Source organism: Leptodactylus fuscus, chromosome 1 (genome assembly GCF_031893055.1).
Source record: "Leptodactylus fuscus isolate aLepFus1 chromosome 1, aLepFus1.hap2, whole genome shotgun sequence".
NCBI classification, from domain to species: Eukaryota; Metazoa; Chordata; class Amphibia; order Anura; family Leptodactylidae; genus Leptodactylus; species Leptodactylus fuscus.
The window spans coordinates 331,001,127-331,021,730 of record NC_134265.1 but is presented as its reverse complement, the minus strand read 5'-3'; the positions used below and the strand labels follow the sequence as shown (position 1 = coordinate 331,021,730).

The following is a 20,604-nucleotide window of genomic DNA, read 5'->3' as shown; positions in this document are numbered from 1 at the left end:
CTCAGTGGGTAGCACTGTAGCCTTGCAGTGCTGGTGTCCTGGGTTTGAATCTCGCCAGGAACAACATCTGCAAGGAGTTTGTATGTTCTCCCCGTGTTTGCGTGGATTTCCTCCCATTCTACAAAGACATACTGATAGGGAAAAATAAATGTACATAGTGATCCCTAGATGGGGCTCACAATATACATAAAAAAAGACCTAGCAGAGCTACAACAACTATAACAGATCCCACTGACATAATGGGGACCATCAGGTTACGAGATTTTCCGCACCACAATCCTCACCAAATCTGCATGTGGGATTTGTTGGGGATTTTGTCGCCAATTCTGTCCCGCTTATTGAAATATCTCAAATTTGCAATTAAAATTTGCACAAAGAATGGTGACGCTCTGAATTTTAAAACCGTATGTCAATTTTCACATAGAAAAAAGCTCCATCAAGATAACAAAAATCCCATTTAGCCACTGTATTATGGTTGTTCAGAGGAATTTGGATGGATTCCATTGAGAGGCAGATGTAGATTTTTTTCCTTCTGATTTTTTTGTAGCTAGTGAGAAAATAAGCACAACCTTCAGGGGAATTCCTGAAAACTTCCATTAAAAGAATAGGAGGCAGCGATATATCTGATATATCACTGATGCAGAGTTTGACAAGAAGCTACAAATTCTGTGGCCAATTCTGCAGCCGATTTGGCAAAGCAGAAAAATTCTGCTCGTGAATCCCAGAATTTTTCAGCTTCTACAAATTCGCTGTGCGTATGTACTCTAAGGCACACATGTAGCACTAGTCTGCACCGTGTGCATGTTCCCTAAGGCTCAATGATGTGGAAACGCAGCTTTTTTTGTTGCAGATTTTGCTGTGGTTTTTTGAGCCAAAGCCAAGAATGGCTACAATAGGAATAGGAAATATATTGTGCGTTCTTATACTTCTACCTTCTGTTCAATCCACTACTGGCTTTGGCTCAAAAAACTGCAGCAAAATCTGGAACAAAAAAAAAAGCAGCCATTCTGCAACTTATATTGGAAAAAAATGTTATAAAATACAATATTCTGGATACAATCTTGTTTGTAATTACAATATAATCCACAATTAACATGAAAATACCATTTGTTCCACTGCACACTTAAAAATACAAATTCGTTAAATTCAAGGTTTCTCGACCAACATACAGCATACTCTTGGCCTACGGAGTAAATGCAGCCTTATATCACATCTTGGCATCTCCGTTTCCAATGTCCCAGTTTCAGATAATATAGGGGGGAAAAAAAAGGAAAAACATTGTACGGATTGTTTCCAAAAAAGGAATTGAAGACCAAGTCTGTCCACATAAGAGACAGTGGATGAGTCTATAAGAAGCATGTGGAGTCCATGTTACTTCCCCTTCATTTTTCTCCTCTTCATTGCTTTCCATTCACCCTCCTGCGTTGACAAGCTGTTGAACAGTTCTTTTACCTTCCTCTTCCTCTCTGAGTCCCTGGAGAAACACAATAAGGGGATTTATAAATAGTAGAATTTTATACATTAAAGGGGGTTGTGCCTTTAAGGACATTTATCTCCCTATCCACAAGACAGGGGGCAAGTGTCTGATTGCTGGGGGTCCGACCAAAAGACCACCCCTTGTGAATGGAGTGCCAGTGCAGTTGCGTGACCATTCCATTCACTGCTTTGGGGCTGCGGGAACTGCTGGAGATTACAGCCCAAGTAGCCCTAATGCGATTGCGTGGCCGCTATTCCATTCACTACTATGGGGCTGTGGGTGCTGTCGAAGGTTGCAGTCCCAGCTACCCCATAGAAGTGAATAGAACGTCATTTACACAACTGCACTAGTGTTCACTCCACTGACAAAGAGGCTTCATGGGGACTTTTGGTCCCAGATTCTCCTGACTGCTGGAGGACCCTTTGGTCAGGACTCCATCAATCAGACACGTATGTCCTATCTACAGGACAGGGGATAAGTGTCCTTAAAAAGATTAGGGTCAGGGGATAATCGTACACATTAGGGAGAGTGTCTGCCTACATAGGCAGTACAGAGACTCACAAGTCATTCCTGCTCCGCTAGGGATTCTGGGTAAAAAATATGCAAATCTATTCTCTAGGATGCAATTAGGAGAAAAGTGCACTCTGTACGCCGCCCTCTAGGGACAGCCCCCTTAACATCATGCATGACTCAGTTAATAAGCCTACTGACATGTGTACGATTATCCCCTGACCCTGGTCTATAGTCTCTCATTGTGCCAAATCAGTATCCCTACGCTATGCTGAGGAGGCCCAAAAGACCGAAACAGCGCTGTCCATAGCTGGGAATCTGTTCCTTTTGGAATAGAAATACTAATTTGGCAATAAACCCGTATCATGATAATAGACTTATTAACTGAGTCATGTATGATGTTAAGGGGGCTGTCCCTAGAGGGCGGCATACAGAGGCACTGTTCTCCTAATTACATCCTGGAGAATAGATTTGCATATTTTTTTACTTAAAAAGATTGTCCAAGATATAAGTGACATACGATATAAGATTGATGATTATTTTTTTTACATCTTCCTCGCTGTCCCTGCACAAAACTGTATATCCTGGACAACCCCTTTAATGGCAAACCTCCTTTATACTCTAATAGGAAACGGACATATGGAAGTCAACCTTTACCCAAATCGTGCATATGTAAAAATACTGACATTTTCCTGGATCATGTATTAGTATTCGGTACATGTTCTAACTGCCAGGAGGCACAAAGGAGGTCCCACTTCTATTACAGATTACAGCAGAGCCAGCATTATTCCACAATCCGCTGTGCAATGCCCCTGGAGATGGCCACGTATAATATAATAATGAAATAGACAGCATCACTAACTTTCTCATAGTCTCTGAAAGTTTCTCTCTGGCCAAGAACTGGTTGTCCCTTCGGATTTCTCGGACAGCGCCCTTGAATTCCCGCTTGTGTTTGTGGATCAGTCTCTTGCGCTCTCGCTCCACTTTGTTACATCCTTGCTTCTTGCCGAACTCCAGTCTGTATGAGAAAACGACAGAATAATTTACTAAAATTACAGGTCTGAATTGGCACCAACACCGAAGGTCGGCTGTTTTACATTCCGGGTCACATGACACCACATACGCTGGGAATACTCACACAGGCATGACTTTGGGGGTGAACATTTTCATTGGCACAGGCATCTGTTTCTCAAAGGAAAGAGGGCTATACGGCTTCTTGCTGTGCTTTTCAATATCTTCTAGTATGTTCTTACACAAATCCTGAAACAGAAGGTAATGGTTAAAAAAAATGGCATTAAAAAAAATTAAAAAAATACACCAGCAGCGAAAAAGTCTCATGTGTCTCGAGTATACGGCAGGAACACTATTAACCCCTTCCCGACATGCGCTGTAATAGTACGGCGCAAGTCAGGTCTGTAACTATGGCGACCGCCGTAGACGCCGGGTGTCTACTGCTTTAAGCAGTAGACAACCGGCTCTAATGCCTCTGATCGGTACCCAGACCGATCGGAGGCATTAACCCCTCCAGCGCCACGGTCAAAGGCGCCGGAGGCGCATGGGCGCCGCCATTTTGCCGGTGATCGCCGGCTCCTGGAGCATGCTTCAGGGCCGACGTCACGTTGCCATGACAGCCGGGAGCCTTTACAAGGCTCCCAGGCTTGTCTGCAAATTCTCTCTTTTGCAGGCTGGTCTATGCAAGTATTAAAAGTTCATATCACCCCCCTTTCCCTAGAACACATATAAAAGTAGTTAAAAACTGTGAAACATATACATGTTAGGTATCCCCGCGTCCGAAATCGTCCGCTCTACAAATCTATAAAAATATTTTTCCTGTTCGGTAAGTGCCAAACCGCCGTTTTTTCACTGTTTTGATTCTGATAAAAATTTGAAGTGATCAAAGCAATAGCATTTCCCGAAAATGGTAGAACTAAAAAGTACACCCTGCCCCGCAAAAAAAGACGCCCTATACATCCCCGTACACGCACGTATAAAAAAGTTACGGCCGTCGGAATATGGCGATTTTTAGAAAAAAAAATTTTAACACAGTTTTGGATTTTTTTTTTCAAGGGGTCAAAATGTAAATAAAACCATATAAATTTGGTATCCCTGGAACTGTACCGAAACACAGAATACAGGGGACATGTCATTTTGGTTGCACAGTGAACGCCGTAAAACCAAAGCCCGTAAGAAAGTTGCAGAAATGCATTTTTTCTTCAAATCCACCCCATTCTGAATTTTTTTCCTGCTTCCCAGCACATTATATAGAATAATTAATGGTGGCATCATGAAAAGAAATTTGTCCCGCAAAAATTAAGACCTCATATGGCTCTGGGAGCGGAGAAATAAAAAAGTTATGGGGTTTAGAAGGAGGGGAGTCAAAAACGAAAATCAAAAAATGCCATCGGCGGGAAAGGGTTAACCATCCACATTCTAATCCTGAATTTATTTCACATATTATACGCACTCGTCCTATGTACTCCAGAGCTGCACTCCCAATTCTGCTGTTATCAGGACAGCTAATAAACGTGATATCCTGAAGCCCCTCACTGTTTAGTCAGGCCATACATCTTATTACTTCCCACACTCCATAGACATACTGATAGGGAATGTACATTGTGAGTCCTATATGGGACAGTGACTGACTATGTCTGTAAAGCGCTGCGGAATATGATGGCGCTATATAAGCGAATTAGGAAATAAGTAAATAAAACTACAATGCCCCTTTAACTATTAGATTACCATACACCTCACTTCTTATAATTAACCATACTGAGCACAACTCTGTTACATAACCAGGGATAAATTTTTACCTGAATTTTCTCAGGGTATGTATCTCGGGGCAGATGATTGCGAATAACCTTCTCTATTGAGCCGAAAATCTCCCGAAAAGCTGGTAAGGTGCTGTACATGTCCACACATCTTTTTACCAGGTCCAAACACACCGCTGTGCAGGTTAGCCTATAAAAGGAGCAACGTACAAAATATTACCAAATTATCCCCCAATTTAAAGAGGACCTTTCACTATCTCCAGCAAGGCCAGTTCTTAGTATATGTTAATAAACGCTGTTTCACAGATTCCAGCACAATTGGAATTTTCTCTCTAGCCCCCACCATTCCTGAGCAATAAGTGCAGTTAGTTTTGGTGCTTGATGTGCTATATAAGCTCTGTAGTATCAGGTGGGCAGAGTCAAGCGGGGGGCGTGATTCAGAGCTCCAATCAGAGGCAGCCAGTGTCAGAGCTCAGAGTCACACCCCTTGTCTGCTCCTGTCTGACACCGCCCTCCTGACAGTACAGAGTCTAATTAGTATATAAGGCACCAAAACTAACAGCATTGAATGCTCAGGAATGGTGGGGTCTAAAGAGAAGATTCCAACTGTGCCAGAATCAGTGGAGCGGCAGCTATAAAGAGGTGGTGAAAGGAAGAGGACAAGTTACAATCAATCAATCTATGAAGGTGTATATGAGGTTAAAATCAGACAAACTGTAGAGATTAGAGATGAGCGAACACTGTTCGGATCAGCTGTTCTGAACAGCGCGCTCCCGTAGAAATGAATGGAAGCACCGACCGACCGCCGGCAAAGTGTACGTGCCAGGTGCTTCCATTCATTTCTATGGGATCCTCTTCCTTTCACCACCTCTTTATAGCTGCCGCTCCACTGATTCTGGCACAGTTGGAATCTTCTCTTTAGATGTCAGGTCTCACCTAGAAGTCTGTATTCACTATACGGGCTTCTTAGTACATGGCCCCCCCCTTACTGAATACAGACTGCAGGAGGTGTCCATTCAGTGATACTCACCTAAAATGATTGAGCTTCGTTTTGTTCTTGGTTTTTATGACATACATGGTGGTCAGCGGCAGATTCGTCTTCACCCATGATGCGGCATCATCCGGATTATCGATGAATAGTATCTTCTTGAACTTGCCACAGCGCTTAAATAAAGGAACCACATAATAATCTGTCAAGGTAAAAATGGTGGTGAGACAGGATGGAGGTATAATAAAAAACAAACAAAAAACACAAAGCTATGAGGGGGAGCCTGCCATCGCTATAGGAAGACCGCAAGCCTTTGCTGGACACTACAGACACTAGTTTCAGGGCTGAGCAGATAAGTCTCTTCAGGTCTTCTTGACCCAGGACTTAAAGACAGCGGCGGAGGCTTTAAGTCCAGGGACACAAGAACATTCCAGAAGTTGTGCAGTTTTACCACACCTGCCTAAAACCTTTGCACAGTACTGTAGCTACCGTGTAAGTCAACAACCATCCAATTATAGAATCAGGACTAGAGACATCAGCCAAACCAGATACAACCATAAGTAATTATTTCTACAGTAGAACATATTAGAGCACATCATGGCGATTGACAGATATGTAAAAGGTCCAGAGACAAGGCCTCTATTCCCATGAAATTGGTCAAAGTCACCAATTTCAGTGGAAACCCACAGCACCCAAACAACAGCGCCTCAGTCATCGGCCAGCTGATTCTGTGGTCGGCCAGGCATACCCCCTGCAGCATGAATGGCTGTCCTTGAAATAGAGGCCACAAAAATGGATGCCACTTGTGAAGAGCAGCTCAGTTCGGGCTTATAGAGGCGGGTACCAAGCAGAGAACCCCCTTTATGATGTCTATATGCCAAATAGGGACAGGGGTTGCATGTTGCATTACACGTTCCTGTTATATGGCATTCCCAGATTGTAAGGCCTGTAATGCACATGACCAAGACCTTCCACAATCCACTAATTTCAGTGGATGAGGGGAGAGTTGGGTTCCGTTCCAATGTCATGGATAGGATCTACTATATAATTATTAGAACAGAGCCTCAGAGTCTCCCTGGACCTGCACACTTGGCCTAATAGGTACGTACTATACCTACATGTGGTTTTATATGGAGACACATGCATGCCGCATACAGTATAATGTCTCATAGCAGCAGAATACGGCTAACAGTAGACTAAGACTACTTTGCATACTTCACAAGTGTAATAACTGGCAACGCCAAGAAATTATGTACAAAAAGTCTTAACGCCAAAACTCGCTTCCATAGGCGCCTTCCAGCTGGAATGAAATGTGTTTAGTTCGCACACGTCATTCAGCCCGAGGCGAGGCCAAGAAGTACAAATGTTTATTGTACTATGCAGGGAGTCTACTAATGTTTAAGAGTACGAGGCTGAAACGCACATTATACGGCCAAGGTCTACTGAAAGTGGTGAAAATAACATCATCTACCGAGCCAAAGACCACTCGCTGCACAGTAGGGAACGGTAAGCGGACAAATCTAGGATCTGCGAGCTATAAAAACCACTCACTCACCAGAGACTATAGCACATGACCGTGTTAAAGGGGTTTTTAACCCCTGCCCGCAGCAACCATATTCCATGACTGCATTATCATTACTCTACACCTATGGCCGTGTGTAATAGATGGAGCCTGGACACAAGCCTCAAATAAGTTCCTGCCTGTCACAGCAACAGAATTCCAGAATGGTCAGATACCCACGCACTCCCACCAAATATGAAGAAGGGAGCCCCTTTCTGCGCCAACACTAATCAGACACACAGGGGTACACCTTATGTAGGAGATCGGGACCTGACACCCACTGCCATATCCGACGAGTCATAACTAGGGTTGAGCCGATCTTGACTTTTCAGGATCGATTTTGAAATCCGATTTCCGATCACTTTTCATTCGAACCTGATCTCGATCCCAATGCAAGTCAATGGGATTTTTTTTACTAAATCGGAGATCGGATTTTAAAAACAATCCTATTCACTATACAGCATGGAATCTAACGATTGAACACTTTAATTGTTAGAATCCACGCTGTGTAGTGATTTTTATTTTTTTTAAATCCTCTGGCTACTTAGTCCCCCTGGTGTCCACTTACCTGCAGAGATGGCTGGTCTGGTGCCCGGTGTTCTCGTTCTTCTTCGCCTCACTGGCCCCTGCCTCCCAGGTTAGGATAGAGTGGGCGGGTTAGGAGAGTGACCCACACTCTCCTAAGTCACAAGCCCCGCCTTCTTCCTAGCTCTTTAACACTAACCTGGAAGGCGGGGGCAGCGTGGCGAAGAAGAACGATAACACCTGGCACCGGACCAGCCATCTCTGCAGGTAAGTAGCTACTAGAGATGTTAGCTAGTCTCCCATTAGAATGAATGGACGCAGCCGATGTGTAGGGGGTTACGGTTGTGTGCCGACTGCTTCCATTCATTCCTATGGAACCGCAGCAAAGCCTTCACACTGAGTATACACTCCGCCCAGAATGAGCGGAGCGTATACTCAGTGTGAAGGCTAACATGGTTAGCTTTTCCCCACAATGCTTGGCCAGTAGCGAAGCATTGTGGGAAATAATCACCGATCTCGATCCCACCTAAAAAGATTGTGTTCGGAATTCCGATCACGATCGTGAAATTTTCTCGATCGTCGATCGGAATCCGATCTTTTCCAAACACAATCGCTCACCCCTAGCCATAACCATACCTGACGTGTCATATTATTAGGTCATGTGTGGTGAAGTGGTTAATAATATGACATATCCTTAGGATAGGCCTTCCATATCAGATTGGTGGTGGGTGACAACTGGCACTCCAGCTGATTGAAGGGACCATGGCAGTTTAGTGACCGCTGTGGCCTCTTCTTCAGCTTGTAATATCATACTCATGGTTACATTCAAGTGAATGGGATTGGGCTGCAGTATCGAGCACCGCCATGACACAATGTACATAACTGGGCCACTGTGAAAAGGCCGGAGCGCTTGCCCCTTCCATCAGCTGACTCGTGAGAAAGAGGAGCACTGCATGCTGATCTGATAAGGATCCATCCCATCAATATCTAAGTTTCTGACAACTCCTTCATATCAGTTTAGTTAATATAAGAAAAGCGCTTTTGCAGCAATTGCATAAATCTCCCTGGTAGTCTGGTACAAAGTCTCAGGTTGTGTCTAGACTGGGTCCAACAGCATCCACTTCTCAGCGGAGAGCTGGACTGTCTATGGACAGGGTGACATCTCTGAGTGTTCTTATTTACAGACAGCAAGCAGAGATCCGAAGCACGGAATAGATAATCCTTACCAGCAGAAGCGTCAGGCGGCGTAGCCAGGTGAAGAATTCCCAGAAGGAAGTTTATTAGTTCCGGTATAAACCTCTTAGACAGGGACACATACTCCAGAGACGCGCAAGCAGCGAAGAGTCCAGAAGTGACGTCTGTTAAGTGGGTCACCGTACACTGAAACCGATAGAAAACACTGGTCATTGCAGAGCCCAAGACTTGGACCTGTAAATGTAATGGGAAAAGCCTGATCACAGGCCTTGTCTCTTACCTCTGTCAGTATCTGGCTCATCATAGTCATGGCTGGAGTTACCACCGGGTGCCAAAAATCAGACGTAGGGAATAAAATTCCCACAAGCTTTAAGTTTAAGAGCTAAAAGCAGAAAATCATAAAGGAATCATGACATTGAAACAAGCTGGCTGATCACAGGAAAATATCTAGGGGTTATGCAGACGGATCCAAAAAATGTATACATACCAAATAAAATCGTGGGTACATAAGTTGGCCTGTGGATTTAATACCTTCATTCAAATTGGTAACATTTGCCTTTATCGTTTCCCGGAAAGACTCCGCTGCTAATTCTGGATACGACTGACAAAGGTTGTACAAAGGTCTGTAATATGAAAGAAGAAACAAGAAATATTAAAAGGTAATTTAACCTTTTTTTCTGCAAAATTTTAAGTCTATCACCGCTTACTTCCTCTAGGGTTTTTTAGCCAAAGGACCCAGAGATTCTGGGCTGGTTCGGACCCTGGACCACATAATCGGAACTAGCATCCGGTCCAGAGTTACCCTGCCTCTTCCCTACTGGTGTGTTCATTGCTAGTTACTTCAGATCTCGTTGGATGTGTTACAAATTTTTCCCAAAAAATCTGGTTCAGCCAAACCAGAGGATTTTTGACTTTGCCACCAACAAATAATTATACTCTGGGGACTCTTCAGCCCTTCCTTCACCTTTCCCAGGCTTCCTTATGGCACTAGTGTCTTAGTTTCTCTTCCAGTCTCTTGGGTAACATCTTCCACCCAGAAATCCCCTAAGGGAGCGTCAACATAATGACGCTTTGATGCAAGGTGAAGGACGAGATTATAACCAAATATTTTTCCTCCCGTTCCCTGGACATCTGCTTGTTAATTCTCAGAGTCTGTAAAGACCCCAGATTATAATAGCAGCACTTCCAGTTTAGGCTTATGTTTGATCCAAAACCAGTCTTTGTAAGATTCGCTTATCTCTACTAGTTGCTTGGCTGAATATAATAGTAAAGGCAGCCCCATGATACAGAGAACTAGCAGGGAACATGGGAAGGTGAAGCAACCTTGGGTGCCAGACGCTAGTTCCCATAACGTGACCCCGGATTGGAGCCCTTATATTTGACGCAAGTAATGATAGACTCCCTGGAAACCCCATTAAAAGTCTGGCCTACTTCCTCAAGCCATGAACGTGAATTAATTCACATACTTGATATTTATCCAACACCCCAATTTTTTTTTTTTTTTAATGTAGATTGTCAGCCCCACATAGAACTCACAATGTACATTCTTCCCTATCAGTATGTCTTTGGAATATGGGATGGAAATCCATGCAAACACGGGGAGAACATACAAACTCCTTGCAGATGGTTTTTTGCCCTTGGCAGGATTTGAACACCAGGACTCCAGCGCTGCAAGGCTGCAGTGCTAACCACTGAGCCACCGTGTGGCCCCCTACCAATTTTGCTTTTTGTCACACTTGTTGGCAATATACAAATCGGCACAATGGCTGGCTATCCATGCCCACTCAGCCGTCAGCTATAGTATAATGTCTGGGTCTCTTCATACACATGACTAAGCCCAGCATGCATAAGCTAAATTGGTTGAGCAACATAAACCTCTGACACCTCTGGCAGTAGCTTGTCTTCCCAGAGACAAAAGAATCGGGCATAGTGAAATTCAAAATGTCTGACCCTTTTCTTCCCCAGATATTTGCCATGGGGGAGAATCAGGTGGTCACCATACACATCAGTAAGTCAGGTGGTCCTGCTGAAGCCAACAATCATCTAATATGCATGGTCAGTCCTTCCCACAGAAAAGACATAGAAAAGCAGTCTACTCACTTGATCATCTTGTCAACAATCTCCATATTTGCGACATTACTCTCTGCATTCAGCTCAATATAAGCCACAAGGCAATTCATTAGGTCCTGGGGAAAGAAACAATGACACTTTTATATCAATAATAATCTTATAAGGCAACCAGATGGGAAACTTATGTGACATCACTATCCTCAAGCGCCTCTCCCAAGTAAAAATGGAAGGATAACAGATTCCTGGTGAGCTGTTTATTCTGAACGTAATACTTTGTTGGGGCAAATGTTGCCCATGTCCGTAATGTTGTAATGTCTGGCACTGCGATGTACGTAGTCAACCAGAAATCCAATACAGTTTACTTATTAGGTCCTCAAACTACAAACTGAAGAAATTAAGCTGTATTTTCTGGTGATATCACACTGTAGGGAGATACGCGGGGACTACACTTTTATACGACTTTTCCCTTCTGAGAATGTAAGGCCTATTTATTCACAGAGGATGGGGAACCCATTCACACTGGCCTTGGTGGCCGCATTCTTATGGAATATATTTAGGTCCCAACTCTGCGACCCACAACTATGGCTAGAATGGGGCACCCACAGCTGATGTGGATGGGTACGGCATGTGATCCACCAAGGGCCGGGGATTGCAGTAGAGGACCAAGACCAGCTTTGCAGTGCATATCAGGAAGCTAGAACAGGAGTTAATGTATCAGCACCTATTACCAGGGTTACATTGGTTACAGTGTCTCACCTCTAGCTTCCCCTTGCTCTCCGGGGTCAGAGTCTGATGATTTTCCTTAATCATTCTCTCCACCAGTTTGACCTGCTGATCTGGAGTCTTCCCATCCAGAAGAGCCCTAAAAACCTTAAACGACGACTGATGACCTAAGTAGAAACAAAGATACAAAAGCAGAGAGTGGAGTTTATAATCTAGACCTTGCAACAGACAAAATACTTCAGGGAATATTAGAGATGTATCTATATTTCTATATGTGTTTATACCGTGCACCGCTGTTATTGTACACTGCTAGAAATCTGACAGTGCGCCGAATTCAGCACACTTGTTAGCTTTGATGGCATTCTCCTGTACTTCGTCAAAGCTGACAAAGCGTACAATGTGCCAAAATCAATACATCAACCTGCGCCATAACCCGCCGCTTGGAGATAGGACTGCATATAGGAGAGGCCTAATGCCCATACAAGGAAGCTGTGATCTAATAAAATGGCCATCCAAAACAGAATAGATTTAACCAATTACTATAGTATAGGAAAGACTTTATATCTGATTAGAAGTTGTATAGAAGAGAAACTTAATATACATCGTATCAGAAACTCACCATTGAATGTGATTGGGAGCGGAGATCCTGACTCCATGGCTCGCTTCTCTCTGAGCTTTAAGTCTTTCTTAGTTAATTCATCTAAAGCACTGGAATCACTCCTGTCCTTCCCATCATTTTTTTCATTATCCTCATCACTTGCTTTAATATCAAAATCACTTGCTTCAGTATCCTCATCACCTCCTTCAGTATCCTCATCACTTTCTTCAGTATCCTCGTCACTTTCTTCAGTATCCTCGTCACTTTCTTCAGTATCCTCGTCACCTTCTTCCGCATCCTCATCACCTTCTTCAGAATCGCCTTCTTCGTCATCCTCCTCCTCCTCATCATCATCATCGCTTTGATCGTCCACCGCATTGTCAGTGTCTCCTCCAGCTTTCTGGTTCTTGTTTTCTGATTCGGGAAGATTCATCTTCCCATCCTTTTGAGGATACAAAATATAGATGTAAATAATATCAGTAAGGGCTCGTTCACATCTGCGTCCAGGTGTCCGTACTTGAGGTTTCCGTTTCCTGCCTAAAACAGAGGCAGGAGACGGAAACCTGCAGGAGTCTCTCTCACCCATTCATTTGAATGGGTGAGAGAGATGTCCGGCCGTTCGCAGCGGTGAGCGTTTTAGGCTCTCCGCCGCGAAACCGGGTTTTATAATCCAGACACAGAGTTGGACATGCAGTACTCTGTGTCCGGATAAAAAAAATCCGGTTTCGCGGCGGAGAGCCTAAAACGCTCACCGCCGCGCACGGCCGGACCCGGTCTGTGGTTTCCGTCTTCTGGCATGCAGAAGACGGAAACCATAGAACGGAGACCGTGAACGCAGGTGTGAACCTAGCGTTAGAACAGTCTGCCATTCAAGAACGCATTTTCACCATAGACAAGATTTTCATCCGTGCGCCATCCATGCTTCTGCGGCTTCTTTCATTTAACAAATAGGAGCCGCGGACAAAGGGTTGCAAAATCAGACAGGGATAGGACCTGTTGCTTATTTTGCGGCATGGACTGTTGGCCCACATGGGACCGTGAAATTTACGGTCATGTGTACAGACCCATAAAAATTAATGGGTCAGTACGCTGTCCGCGAAAAACCAGGAAAGCATACTGACCATTCGTATGTTGTCAGCAAGGGGCCAAGACTGAGCACTGGAGTATGACTTATGTCCAGTGAGCAGTCCCCTCCACAGCTGAAATATACCTTGTAGGAAAGCATCAGACGATCATCCTTATCCAGTATGAACCCGTCCATCAAGTCATCTGCAGATATGTGTTTAGACTTTTTCGTTTTGTCATCCTCTCCTCGCATGCGGCGGAGACGGTCAGCCTGTAACGAGAGGAAAAAAGTGAAAACCACCTGACGATATACATAAACATTGATGGTAGTTCTGAATAATAATAATTTTAATTGTGTGTGTGTGTGTATATACATATATACATATATATATATATATATATATATATATATATATATATATATATATATATATATATATATATATATAAGTCCTGTGACACCCCACCTTCCTTCCTACAGAATCAAGTGGAAGCCAGCTGTAATACCTCTAGTCTCTGAATTCTCTCCTGTTCCTCTTTAGCGATCTCCTCTTCGGATTTCATCTTATCAGAGGGCTTGGCTTTCATGTCGAATACAAGTTGCCGGACCGTCATGTCGTAGTCATCAGGCTACAAGTTAGAAAGAAAAGTGATAAAGCATCGAGTGCACATGTAACAAGGTGTGGAGTATTTCAATACTAGCAGCGCTATAACTAAACAGAGGCAATGATGATTTACAGGCTATGTTCATGTTTGCAACCAACTTGTATTTATTACTGCAACACGTCTGAAATAAGAGAAATAAGCAAATCTGCTGACAGTGATCATTAAACGCTCAGACGGTTGTGTCTACTTGTCCCTATACAGATCTATACATCTCCATTATGCTGGTGACTCTTTGTCCCTGTGTGGTCGCCATCTTGTCAGAGCATGCGGCACAGGGAGGAGATCAGGTTGGGGTACAGTCACTCTGCAATTATACAGTGTTGACACGCTTAGTCAGCCACTTCTTCCTACCTACCGTGCCACTTTAGAATACAAGGTCTGCTAGGTGTGCTCTGATACTGCAGGAGGATACAGGTGCAGGAGCAAGTGACTGTCTGATGGGGTAACACGTAACATACCTATCAGCTAAACCTACTGACTGATCGTATAATATATACAGGGGAACCGCTGCCACTCTCCTTATAGCAAATATGCCTAATCCTTTTGTTCTTCTGGAGATAAGCGGTCACTAGAGGTGACTGTCGGAGGCTTACCCCGCTCTCAGTATTAAGAACACATGCACCCTGTGCTGGCAAGAATAGCTGTTGCCCAATAGTTGTTACATTTGGTTAACAGCTATCCAATGCGCTGACTACTGACAGTATCTGACTACACTGTACCTTCTTTGTAGTCAGGATCTATTAGCTAAAGGGAACTTTTTTTTCAACCAGCACCAAACGCACCAACCCATGGTTAATGCAGATATATTACCAAGAGGTAGATTTCACATTTATAGTGACTGACCCTAACTTATTATTAAGACAAGATAACCAGAAGATTCTGAGATCATATTCATTAGTCCAACACATTTCTGTATATTAACTGACCAACACCTTGCTAAAGTCTTACCTTTGGCTTCTCAGGCTCTACCTTCCTCTCAGATTTCGGAACCTTGTGAGCCATCAATCCTTGTATCGCCTTCCAATCGCTGTCAAGCTTTTCCGTCAGCTCATGCGCCTTTTCTCTTTGACTTTGTCGTTCTCGCTTTTAACAAGACCAGAAAAAAAGTTGAAGAGTAAATAATAATAATGCAAAAAATGGAAACCCTATCCACTTAAAAAGCGGTTACCTTTGGACGCCATAGACTATAATGGAGACCATACAGTTTCCGCCCTTGCAGGACTTTTCTCGCCACATATTTTGAGTGGAATGGGGGAAGGAGTCCACGAACGGTCACACAACGCTAGTGTGAACGTAGCCTTAGACAACTCCATAGGAGGATTTTACCGCAATAATAGGTGATCTCCCACAAGGATTTGCAAAAGATATTGCCATATGTAAATTTTGTCTAGGCTACACACCATGGAAGTGAGACCCATGATAGACAAATCTACCAGATACTATTAATATAAAAAGAGCGATTTACATCTTACGGATAAGGATTCAAAAACAGTGGTGGTTAAAATTTTCTCTATTTTTGGCATTAGTACAGAATATTAAACTACGATCACATGGTGATCATTGAAATGAATGGTCGTCCAAACAATTCGCGGATGACCCAAGCGCATTAGAACAAGAAGCGTTCTTATTGTTCTGGCTGATAGAAGGGGGTCCTGCACATGGAGACCCCTATATGACATTCGTATGCCCTAATAGAGGGATACCGACAGGGATATCTTCAAGAGAAGTGATTCAAAGCTCTTCAGGGTTACACTATGACATTCACATACCTTCTCTATCTTAGATTTGGCAATCAGCTCCTCGATAAGCTCCTTCCGTGATTTTGGTTTTTCTGGTTCTTCCTCTGTTTGTTCAGAAGGAGCTTTCTTTCTCAGTAATCCACCTCCCCCAAAATGTGCCGCCGTTAATTCAGCTGGAAAACAACATCAGGTGGAATAAAACCAATTGTCTATTAACATACTGAAATTGCAATCCTAGCCAGGGTCAGTGAGAAGTAGTAAAGCTCCTCTTCTGTCTTTTTGGCACAGGATACCCAAACACAACATCTCACCTGACAAGGCCCCACGTTCCTCTGTATCACTATCACTGTCCACAGCATCAGTCATCTTTTCCAGTGTTGCCAGTGATTGGCCATAATGAGTGAGCTCTTCCTCCTCATTCAGATTGTACATCGTTTTCTTATCAACATGTTTCTAGAGAAAGACAGACAAATGGAGATTTGTTTCTAAAATTTTGGAATACTCCTTTAAGTTTATAATAAAATGCCACAGAGCCAAAGTTTTCCCCTTTGCTACTCCTTTAGACTCTAGGCCTGGTTCAAATCTGCGTTCAGTATTCCGCTTGAGGACCCCCCGAACAGAATACCGAGCGCACTGACAAGCGGTGAGCAGTGAAAGCACACGGATCCCATAGTGTATAATGGGGTCCGTGTGTTTTCCACACGAGTCATGCGGAGAGGAAAGTAGTTCATTAAGTACTTTTCTCTCCGCATGTTCCACACGAAAAACACACGGACCCCATTATAGTCTATGTGGCCTGTGTGCTTTCATAAGCTCACTGCTCGTCAATGTGTTCGGTATCCCGTTCGGGGGTCCCCAAGCACACTTCCTGAACGGAATACTGAACGCAGATGTGAACTAGGCCTTAGCTGGACCTCCAACTATAAAATAACTTTTTCTACATTAATAGTACAAGTGAAAATAAGAAACTTTGTAATGCATCTTATTAAAGAAAAATGTTTCTTGCTTCACTTACTAGGCTGCTTCCCGGCACCTTCCTTTCAGTCTTTTAACATTAGTCAAAAGCATTATCATACCTAGTCTCACACACAGAAGTCTATGGAGAAGGCTGCTGCTGGCTAGTAAAGCTCCATGCACACACGAGTGTGCTATCCGATGCTCCTCCGCGGGGTGTCCAATAATGCATTCCACTTTGATGAAGATAGAGCAGGTCCTATCCTGGCTCAGTGTCATCCGAGTGCATTCTGCTGCAAACTTGGCACCATATCGGATGTACACTTCTTTGTATGCATGGGGCCCAAGTGATTTATTGCCTCATTCTTACATTTGCAGAGGCTTATCTTACCAAACAAAGCAGTGCTAAAAAGCCATCTTACATTTTAAGCAAAGCCTTCTATATTATATCCTATAGTTCTATGAACCATTCATTTATGAGAACTAGAGATACTCTGCAGACATGGTAACTCACATTACTACCATGCCTGGACCCCAACACCGTACCTGTCGTTCCAAGGCAAACCTCTTCATCATCTTCTCCTCAGGAGTCAATTTGGTATCATATTCTCCAAATCGTTTGTCACTGAACACACTGGACTTTCCTCTTTGCTGGTACTCTCTGAGAAGAGTATCTTTACGCTATAATGAAGAAAAACAATGTAAAAGTTACATAGTAAGCATGCACCTGACAGACGGTCATGTGGTGCACAGCCCCACGGTCAGGCAGATGTCTGATTACATGACATGACTAACCATGGACTATATATCACATGACCGTGGTCAGAATTTTATTATTTAGAAGTAATAGACTGGATGACAGTAAGCAGAGATCCAGAAAACCCCTTTAAGGTTCTAATGAGGTGCAGTTTCATATAACAACTAGCACTGCTTGCAGCTATATTTTGCTATCAAAAAGACATTGAGGGAAATGTATTACATGTGTACAAAGCATGACAAGGTCACAATTCTGCCTTCTCCATTTTCCTAAAAGGGGGGACATGGCGCTGGCGGAGCTATGAGCTAGCATATGTCACTGCCTACGCTCAGAGGGTACGCCTGATTTATGATGACAATTTTGCGCAGTTATCAATGAAGTGCATCCTCCATGGGTGTAGGGATTATCAAGACGTGTGGACCAGTGATGACCTCCCCCAATAGCTACAATGGTGTCAACAGAGCCCCCGGAAGAAGGCAGTGAGCGCCGAAACGTGCATCGGGGACGTGTGGGCACTTCTTTACTTGGCATTTATACACTTGTATACGATGGGTAAGACTGCTTAGTACTGCCCTATCTACTACTACTGATCATTGCTACTTTGTACTCCTTGGTCTAGGTGTATGCATTTTGTCTTCCTTTTCTGATATCTATGCTGGTTGTATATTACTTTTTTTGGTTTAGGAGACATGTGCATTATTGAGTTTGATACTCCACTAGAGGGAACTGTCCTATAGGCTAAAACACTAGCTGTAGATTAATGTACATTCTAGACCCTGTGACATTTACTTCAGCAATTTTTGCTCATTTAGCTACTCTATGTGCCTACTGTCATCTGATGGTTTTGTGATATTAGTCACCTTTTAACTATTTTTGTATGTGTCTTTTCTCAAAAAATTTGATGTTTTGTACATTTATCCAGTGGTTCGTTTTCTTCGGTTTTCTATGCAGTACTCTGTGTCCGATTTTTAAAAAACGGTTTCGCGGTGGAGAGCATAAAACGCTCACCGCTGCTCACGGCCGGACCTGGTCTGACAGCTTTCTGTCTTCTGCATGCAGAAGACGGAAAGCTGAGAACGGAGACCCGAATGCTAGTGTGAACCTAGCGTCAATGGTATATGAATAATAACGGACTTATTCAGAAACCACTGAGGCAGTTTACATACAATAGGTAGGTGTGGAATACCATTTCTAAAGCCTATGCATGTTTGCGCTTAGTTAAAAAAACTTTTCCCAATGATAGAGCCCCTTTAATACACCCTGCTTTCTGGCATCTGGAGATTTTTGGTCTGTTTCAGCACCAATATAACCGCACTGTCAAAGAGCCGGCCTCACAACTCAGGGTTATCGCTGGCTGGCGAGGAATGCCCTCTGATGGTACAAGCCTATAGATGTGTACCATTAGGGGAGTGCTCCTCACTGCCCAGCGATGACACTGAACTGTAAAGCCAACCACCCTGACAGTGCTGAATTCAGCACTCTATTAGGCCCTTTTCACATCTGCGTTTCGGTTTCCTTTCGGGAAATGCACTTGGGGACCTCCCAAACAGAAACCTATATGCAAGGAGCACTTTTCTTTCTGCATGTTTCATGTGGAAACCAAACAGAAATCACACAGACCCCATTATAGTCTATGGTGTCTATGGGTTTCCTAATGGTAACGGCTTTTTAATGCGTATAGGTTTCCGTTTGGGGATCCCCATGCAGACTCCCCGAACGCAGATGTGAAACGGGCCTTAACTGTGCAGTGGTATACACTCAATGGTATATATAACCCTTACAATGTTAAAGGACAGGGTTGTCCTAGATCATAAATTTCAATGCAACCAGCAGGGGAGGTGTGCAAAATATAACTGCTCTGATTCTTACCAACACCCCCCCCCCCCCCCTCCGCTCATGTAACTGCAGTGGCGGCATCACATTGATGGGTCTGCTACAGCCAAACCCTGCAATCCGCAATATCTGATAACATTTAACTGGCACCATAAGAAACCGATAGCATAAAAGGGGCCAAGGTTCTTGCTTAAAGGAGTCGGAAGCAATTATGGACCTTTATGTTATGTTTGATGGCTGCTTCATTCATAGCAGATGGGAGAAGAATATGGGTCCGCAGCCCCCTGCCCTGGTGATCAGTGAGGTCCCAGTGACCGAGCTAGTGAATAGGTGATAATCAGAATACACCTACAAGGAGGCAAGCATCACAACGCCCTCTATTGGTCAGGGAGAGAAGGATCTACAGGCCTTTGTTTCTATATATTAGTAAACCCCAAACACATTCCAGACACATGCACACAGTACGCCATAAGAGAGGCTGCTGTACTGATAGATATCAGCCCTGCTGAGACTTGTAGTCCAACAAGCTGAGATCTCTATAGGAGTACAAGGCCCTGCATAGAACTGGCGCTAGTCATTCACCTTCTTGAGAGCCTTAGACTTGGACACTCCGGGCAGCCCCACATCGTGCTTTGTCTTCCTGCCCAGGACAGTGAATTTCTGCTTGTTGATCTTCACTTCAAAAGGGTTATCCCGGACCTCGCTGCGGGCCTTACTGACTCGTCCTGCGGGTCCTGCCGGCGGCTTCTTCCCCTTCTTCTTATTATTCTTCCCCATCCCGGTGATGATCAAGCTGAAGCCAAACAGCGACAAATCCCTTTCACACGTGTGATCTCACACCGGAAGTCAGCGAGAGCCAGCGCTGTCGCCTACTAGTGACGTCACGTACACTTCCGGTTTCATCGACAATCCACAAGGGATGTTTTGCTGCCGGTGTTTCTGCGTCTGTGTTATGACTGCAACTCACTGCTGTAATAGTGACGCTAAAATGCGGCAGATACAAGTTTTCTATTGATTTTTGGAGGATGTTAATAAAGTTGCATATTCAAAAATATGTAATGTAGAGCCGGGTATTGCAAGACACAAAGATACACACAGATACACATAGATAGGTCTTGTCCAAAGTTTATTCCTGAACAAAATGTGCCAAATGGAGACTTCATACACCATGCGTTC

At 43.8% G+C, this 20,604-nt stretch overlaps 1 protein-coding gene across 1 annotated transcript; it reads right to left on the bottom strand.

The window, feature by feature from the left end:
* Window positions 1-1,088: 1,088 nt before the first annotated feature.
* Window positions 1,089-20,257, bottom strand: NOP14 (NOP14 nucleolar protein). The gene is made up of 18 exons (XM_075261052.1): window positions 20,011-20,257; window positions 17,385-17,519; window positions 16,196-16,337; window positions 15,915-16,057; window positions 15,094-15,228; window positions 13,987-14,109; window positions 13,625-13,750; window positions 12,436-12,856; window positions 11,850-11,983; window positions 11,124-11,209; window positions 9,511-9,646; window positions 9,304-9,405; window positions 9,056-9,209; window positions 5,786-5,945; window positions 4,798-4,945; window positions 3,126-3,247; window positions 2,850-3,005; window positions 1,089-1,474 (listed from the first exon to the last, which is right to left on the bottom strand). Exons 1-18 carry the CDS (start codon window positions 20,203-20,205, stop codon window positions 1,372-1,374), a joined length of 2,721 nt encoding a protein of 906 aa, XP_075117153.1. The 5' UTR covers window positions 20,206-20,257; the 3' UTR covers window positions 1,089-1,371.
* Between the last annotated feature and the right edge of the window lie 347 nt (window positions 20,258-20,604).

Excerpts from the sequence above, each read along its gene's own strand:
- NOP14 (XM_075261052.1), bottom strand. The coding sequence starts at position 20,205 with ATGGGGAAGAATAATAAGAAGAAGGGGAAGAAGCCGCCGGCAGGACCC. Across the intron at positions 11,984-12,435 it reads GCTCCCAATCACATTCAATG|GTCATCAGTCGTCGTTTAAG; the intron begins GTGAGTTTCTGA and ends GTTTCTACTTAG. Across the intron at positions 9,406-9,510 it reads TGTACCCACGATTTTATTTG|CTCTTAAACTTAAAGCTTGT; the intron begins GTATGTATACAT and ends TTCTGCTTTTAG.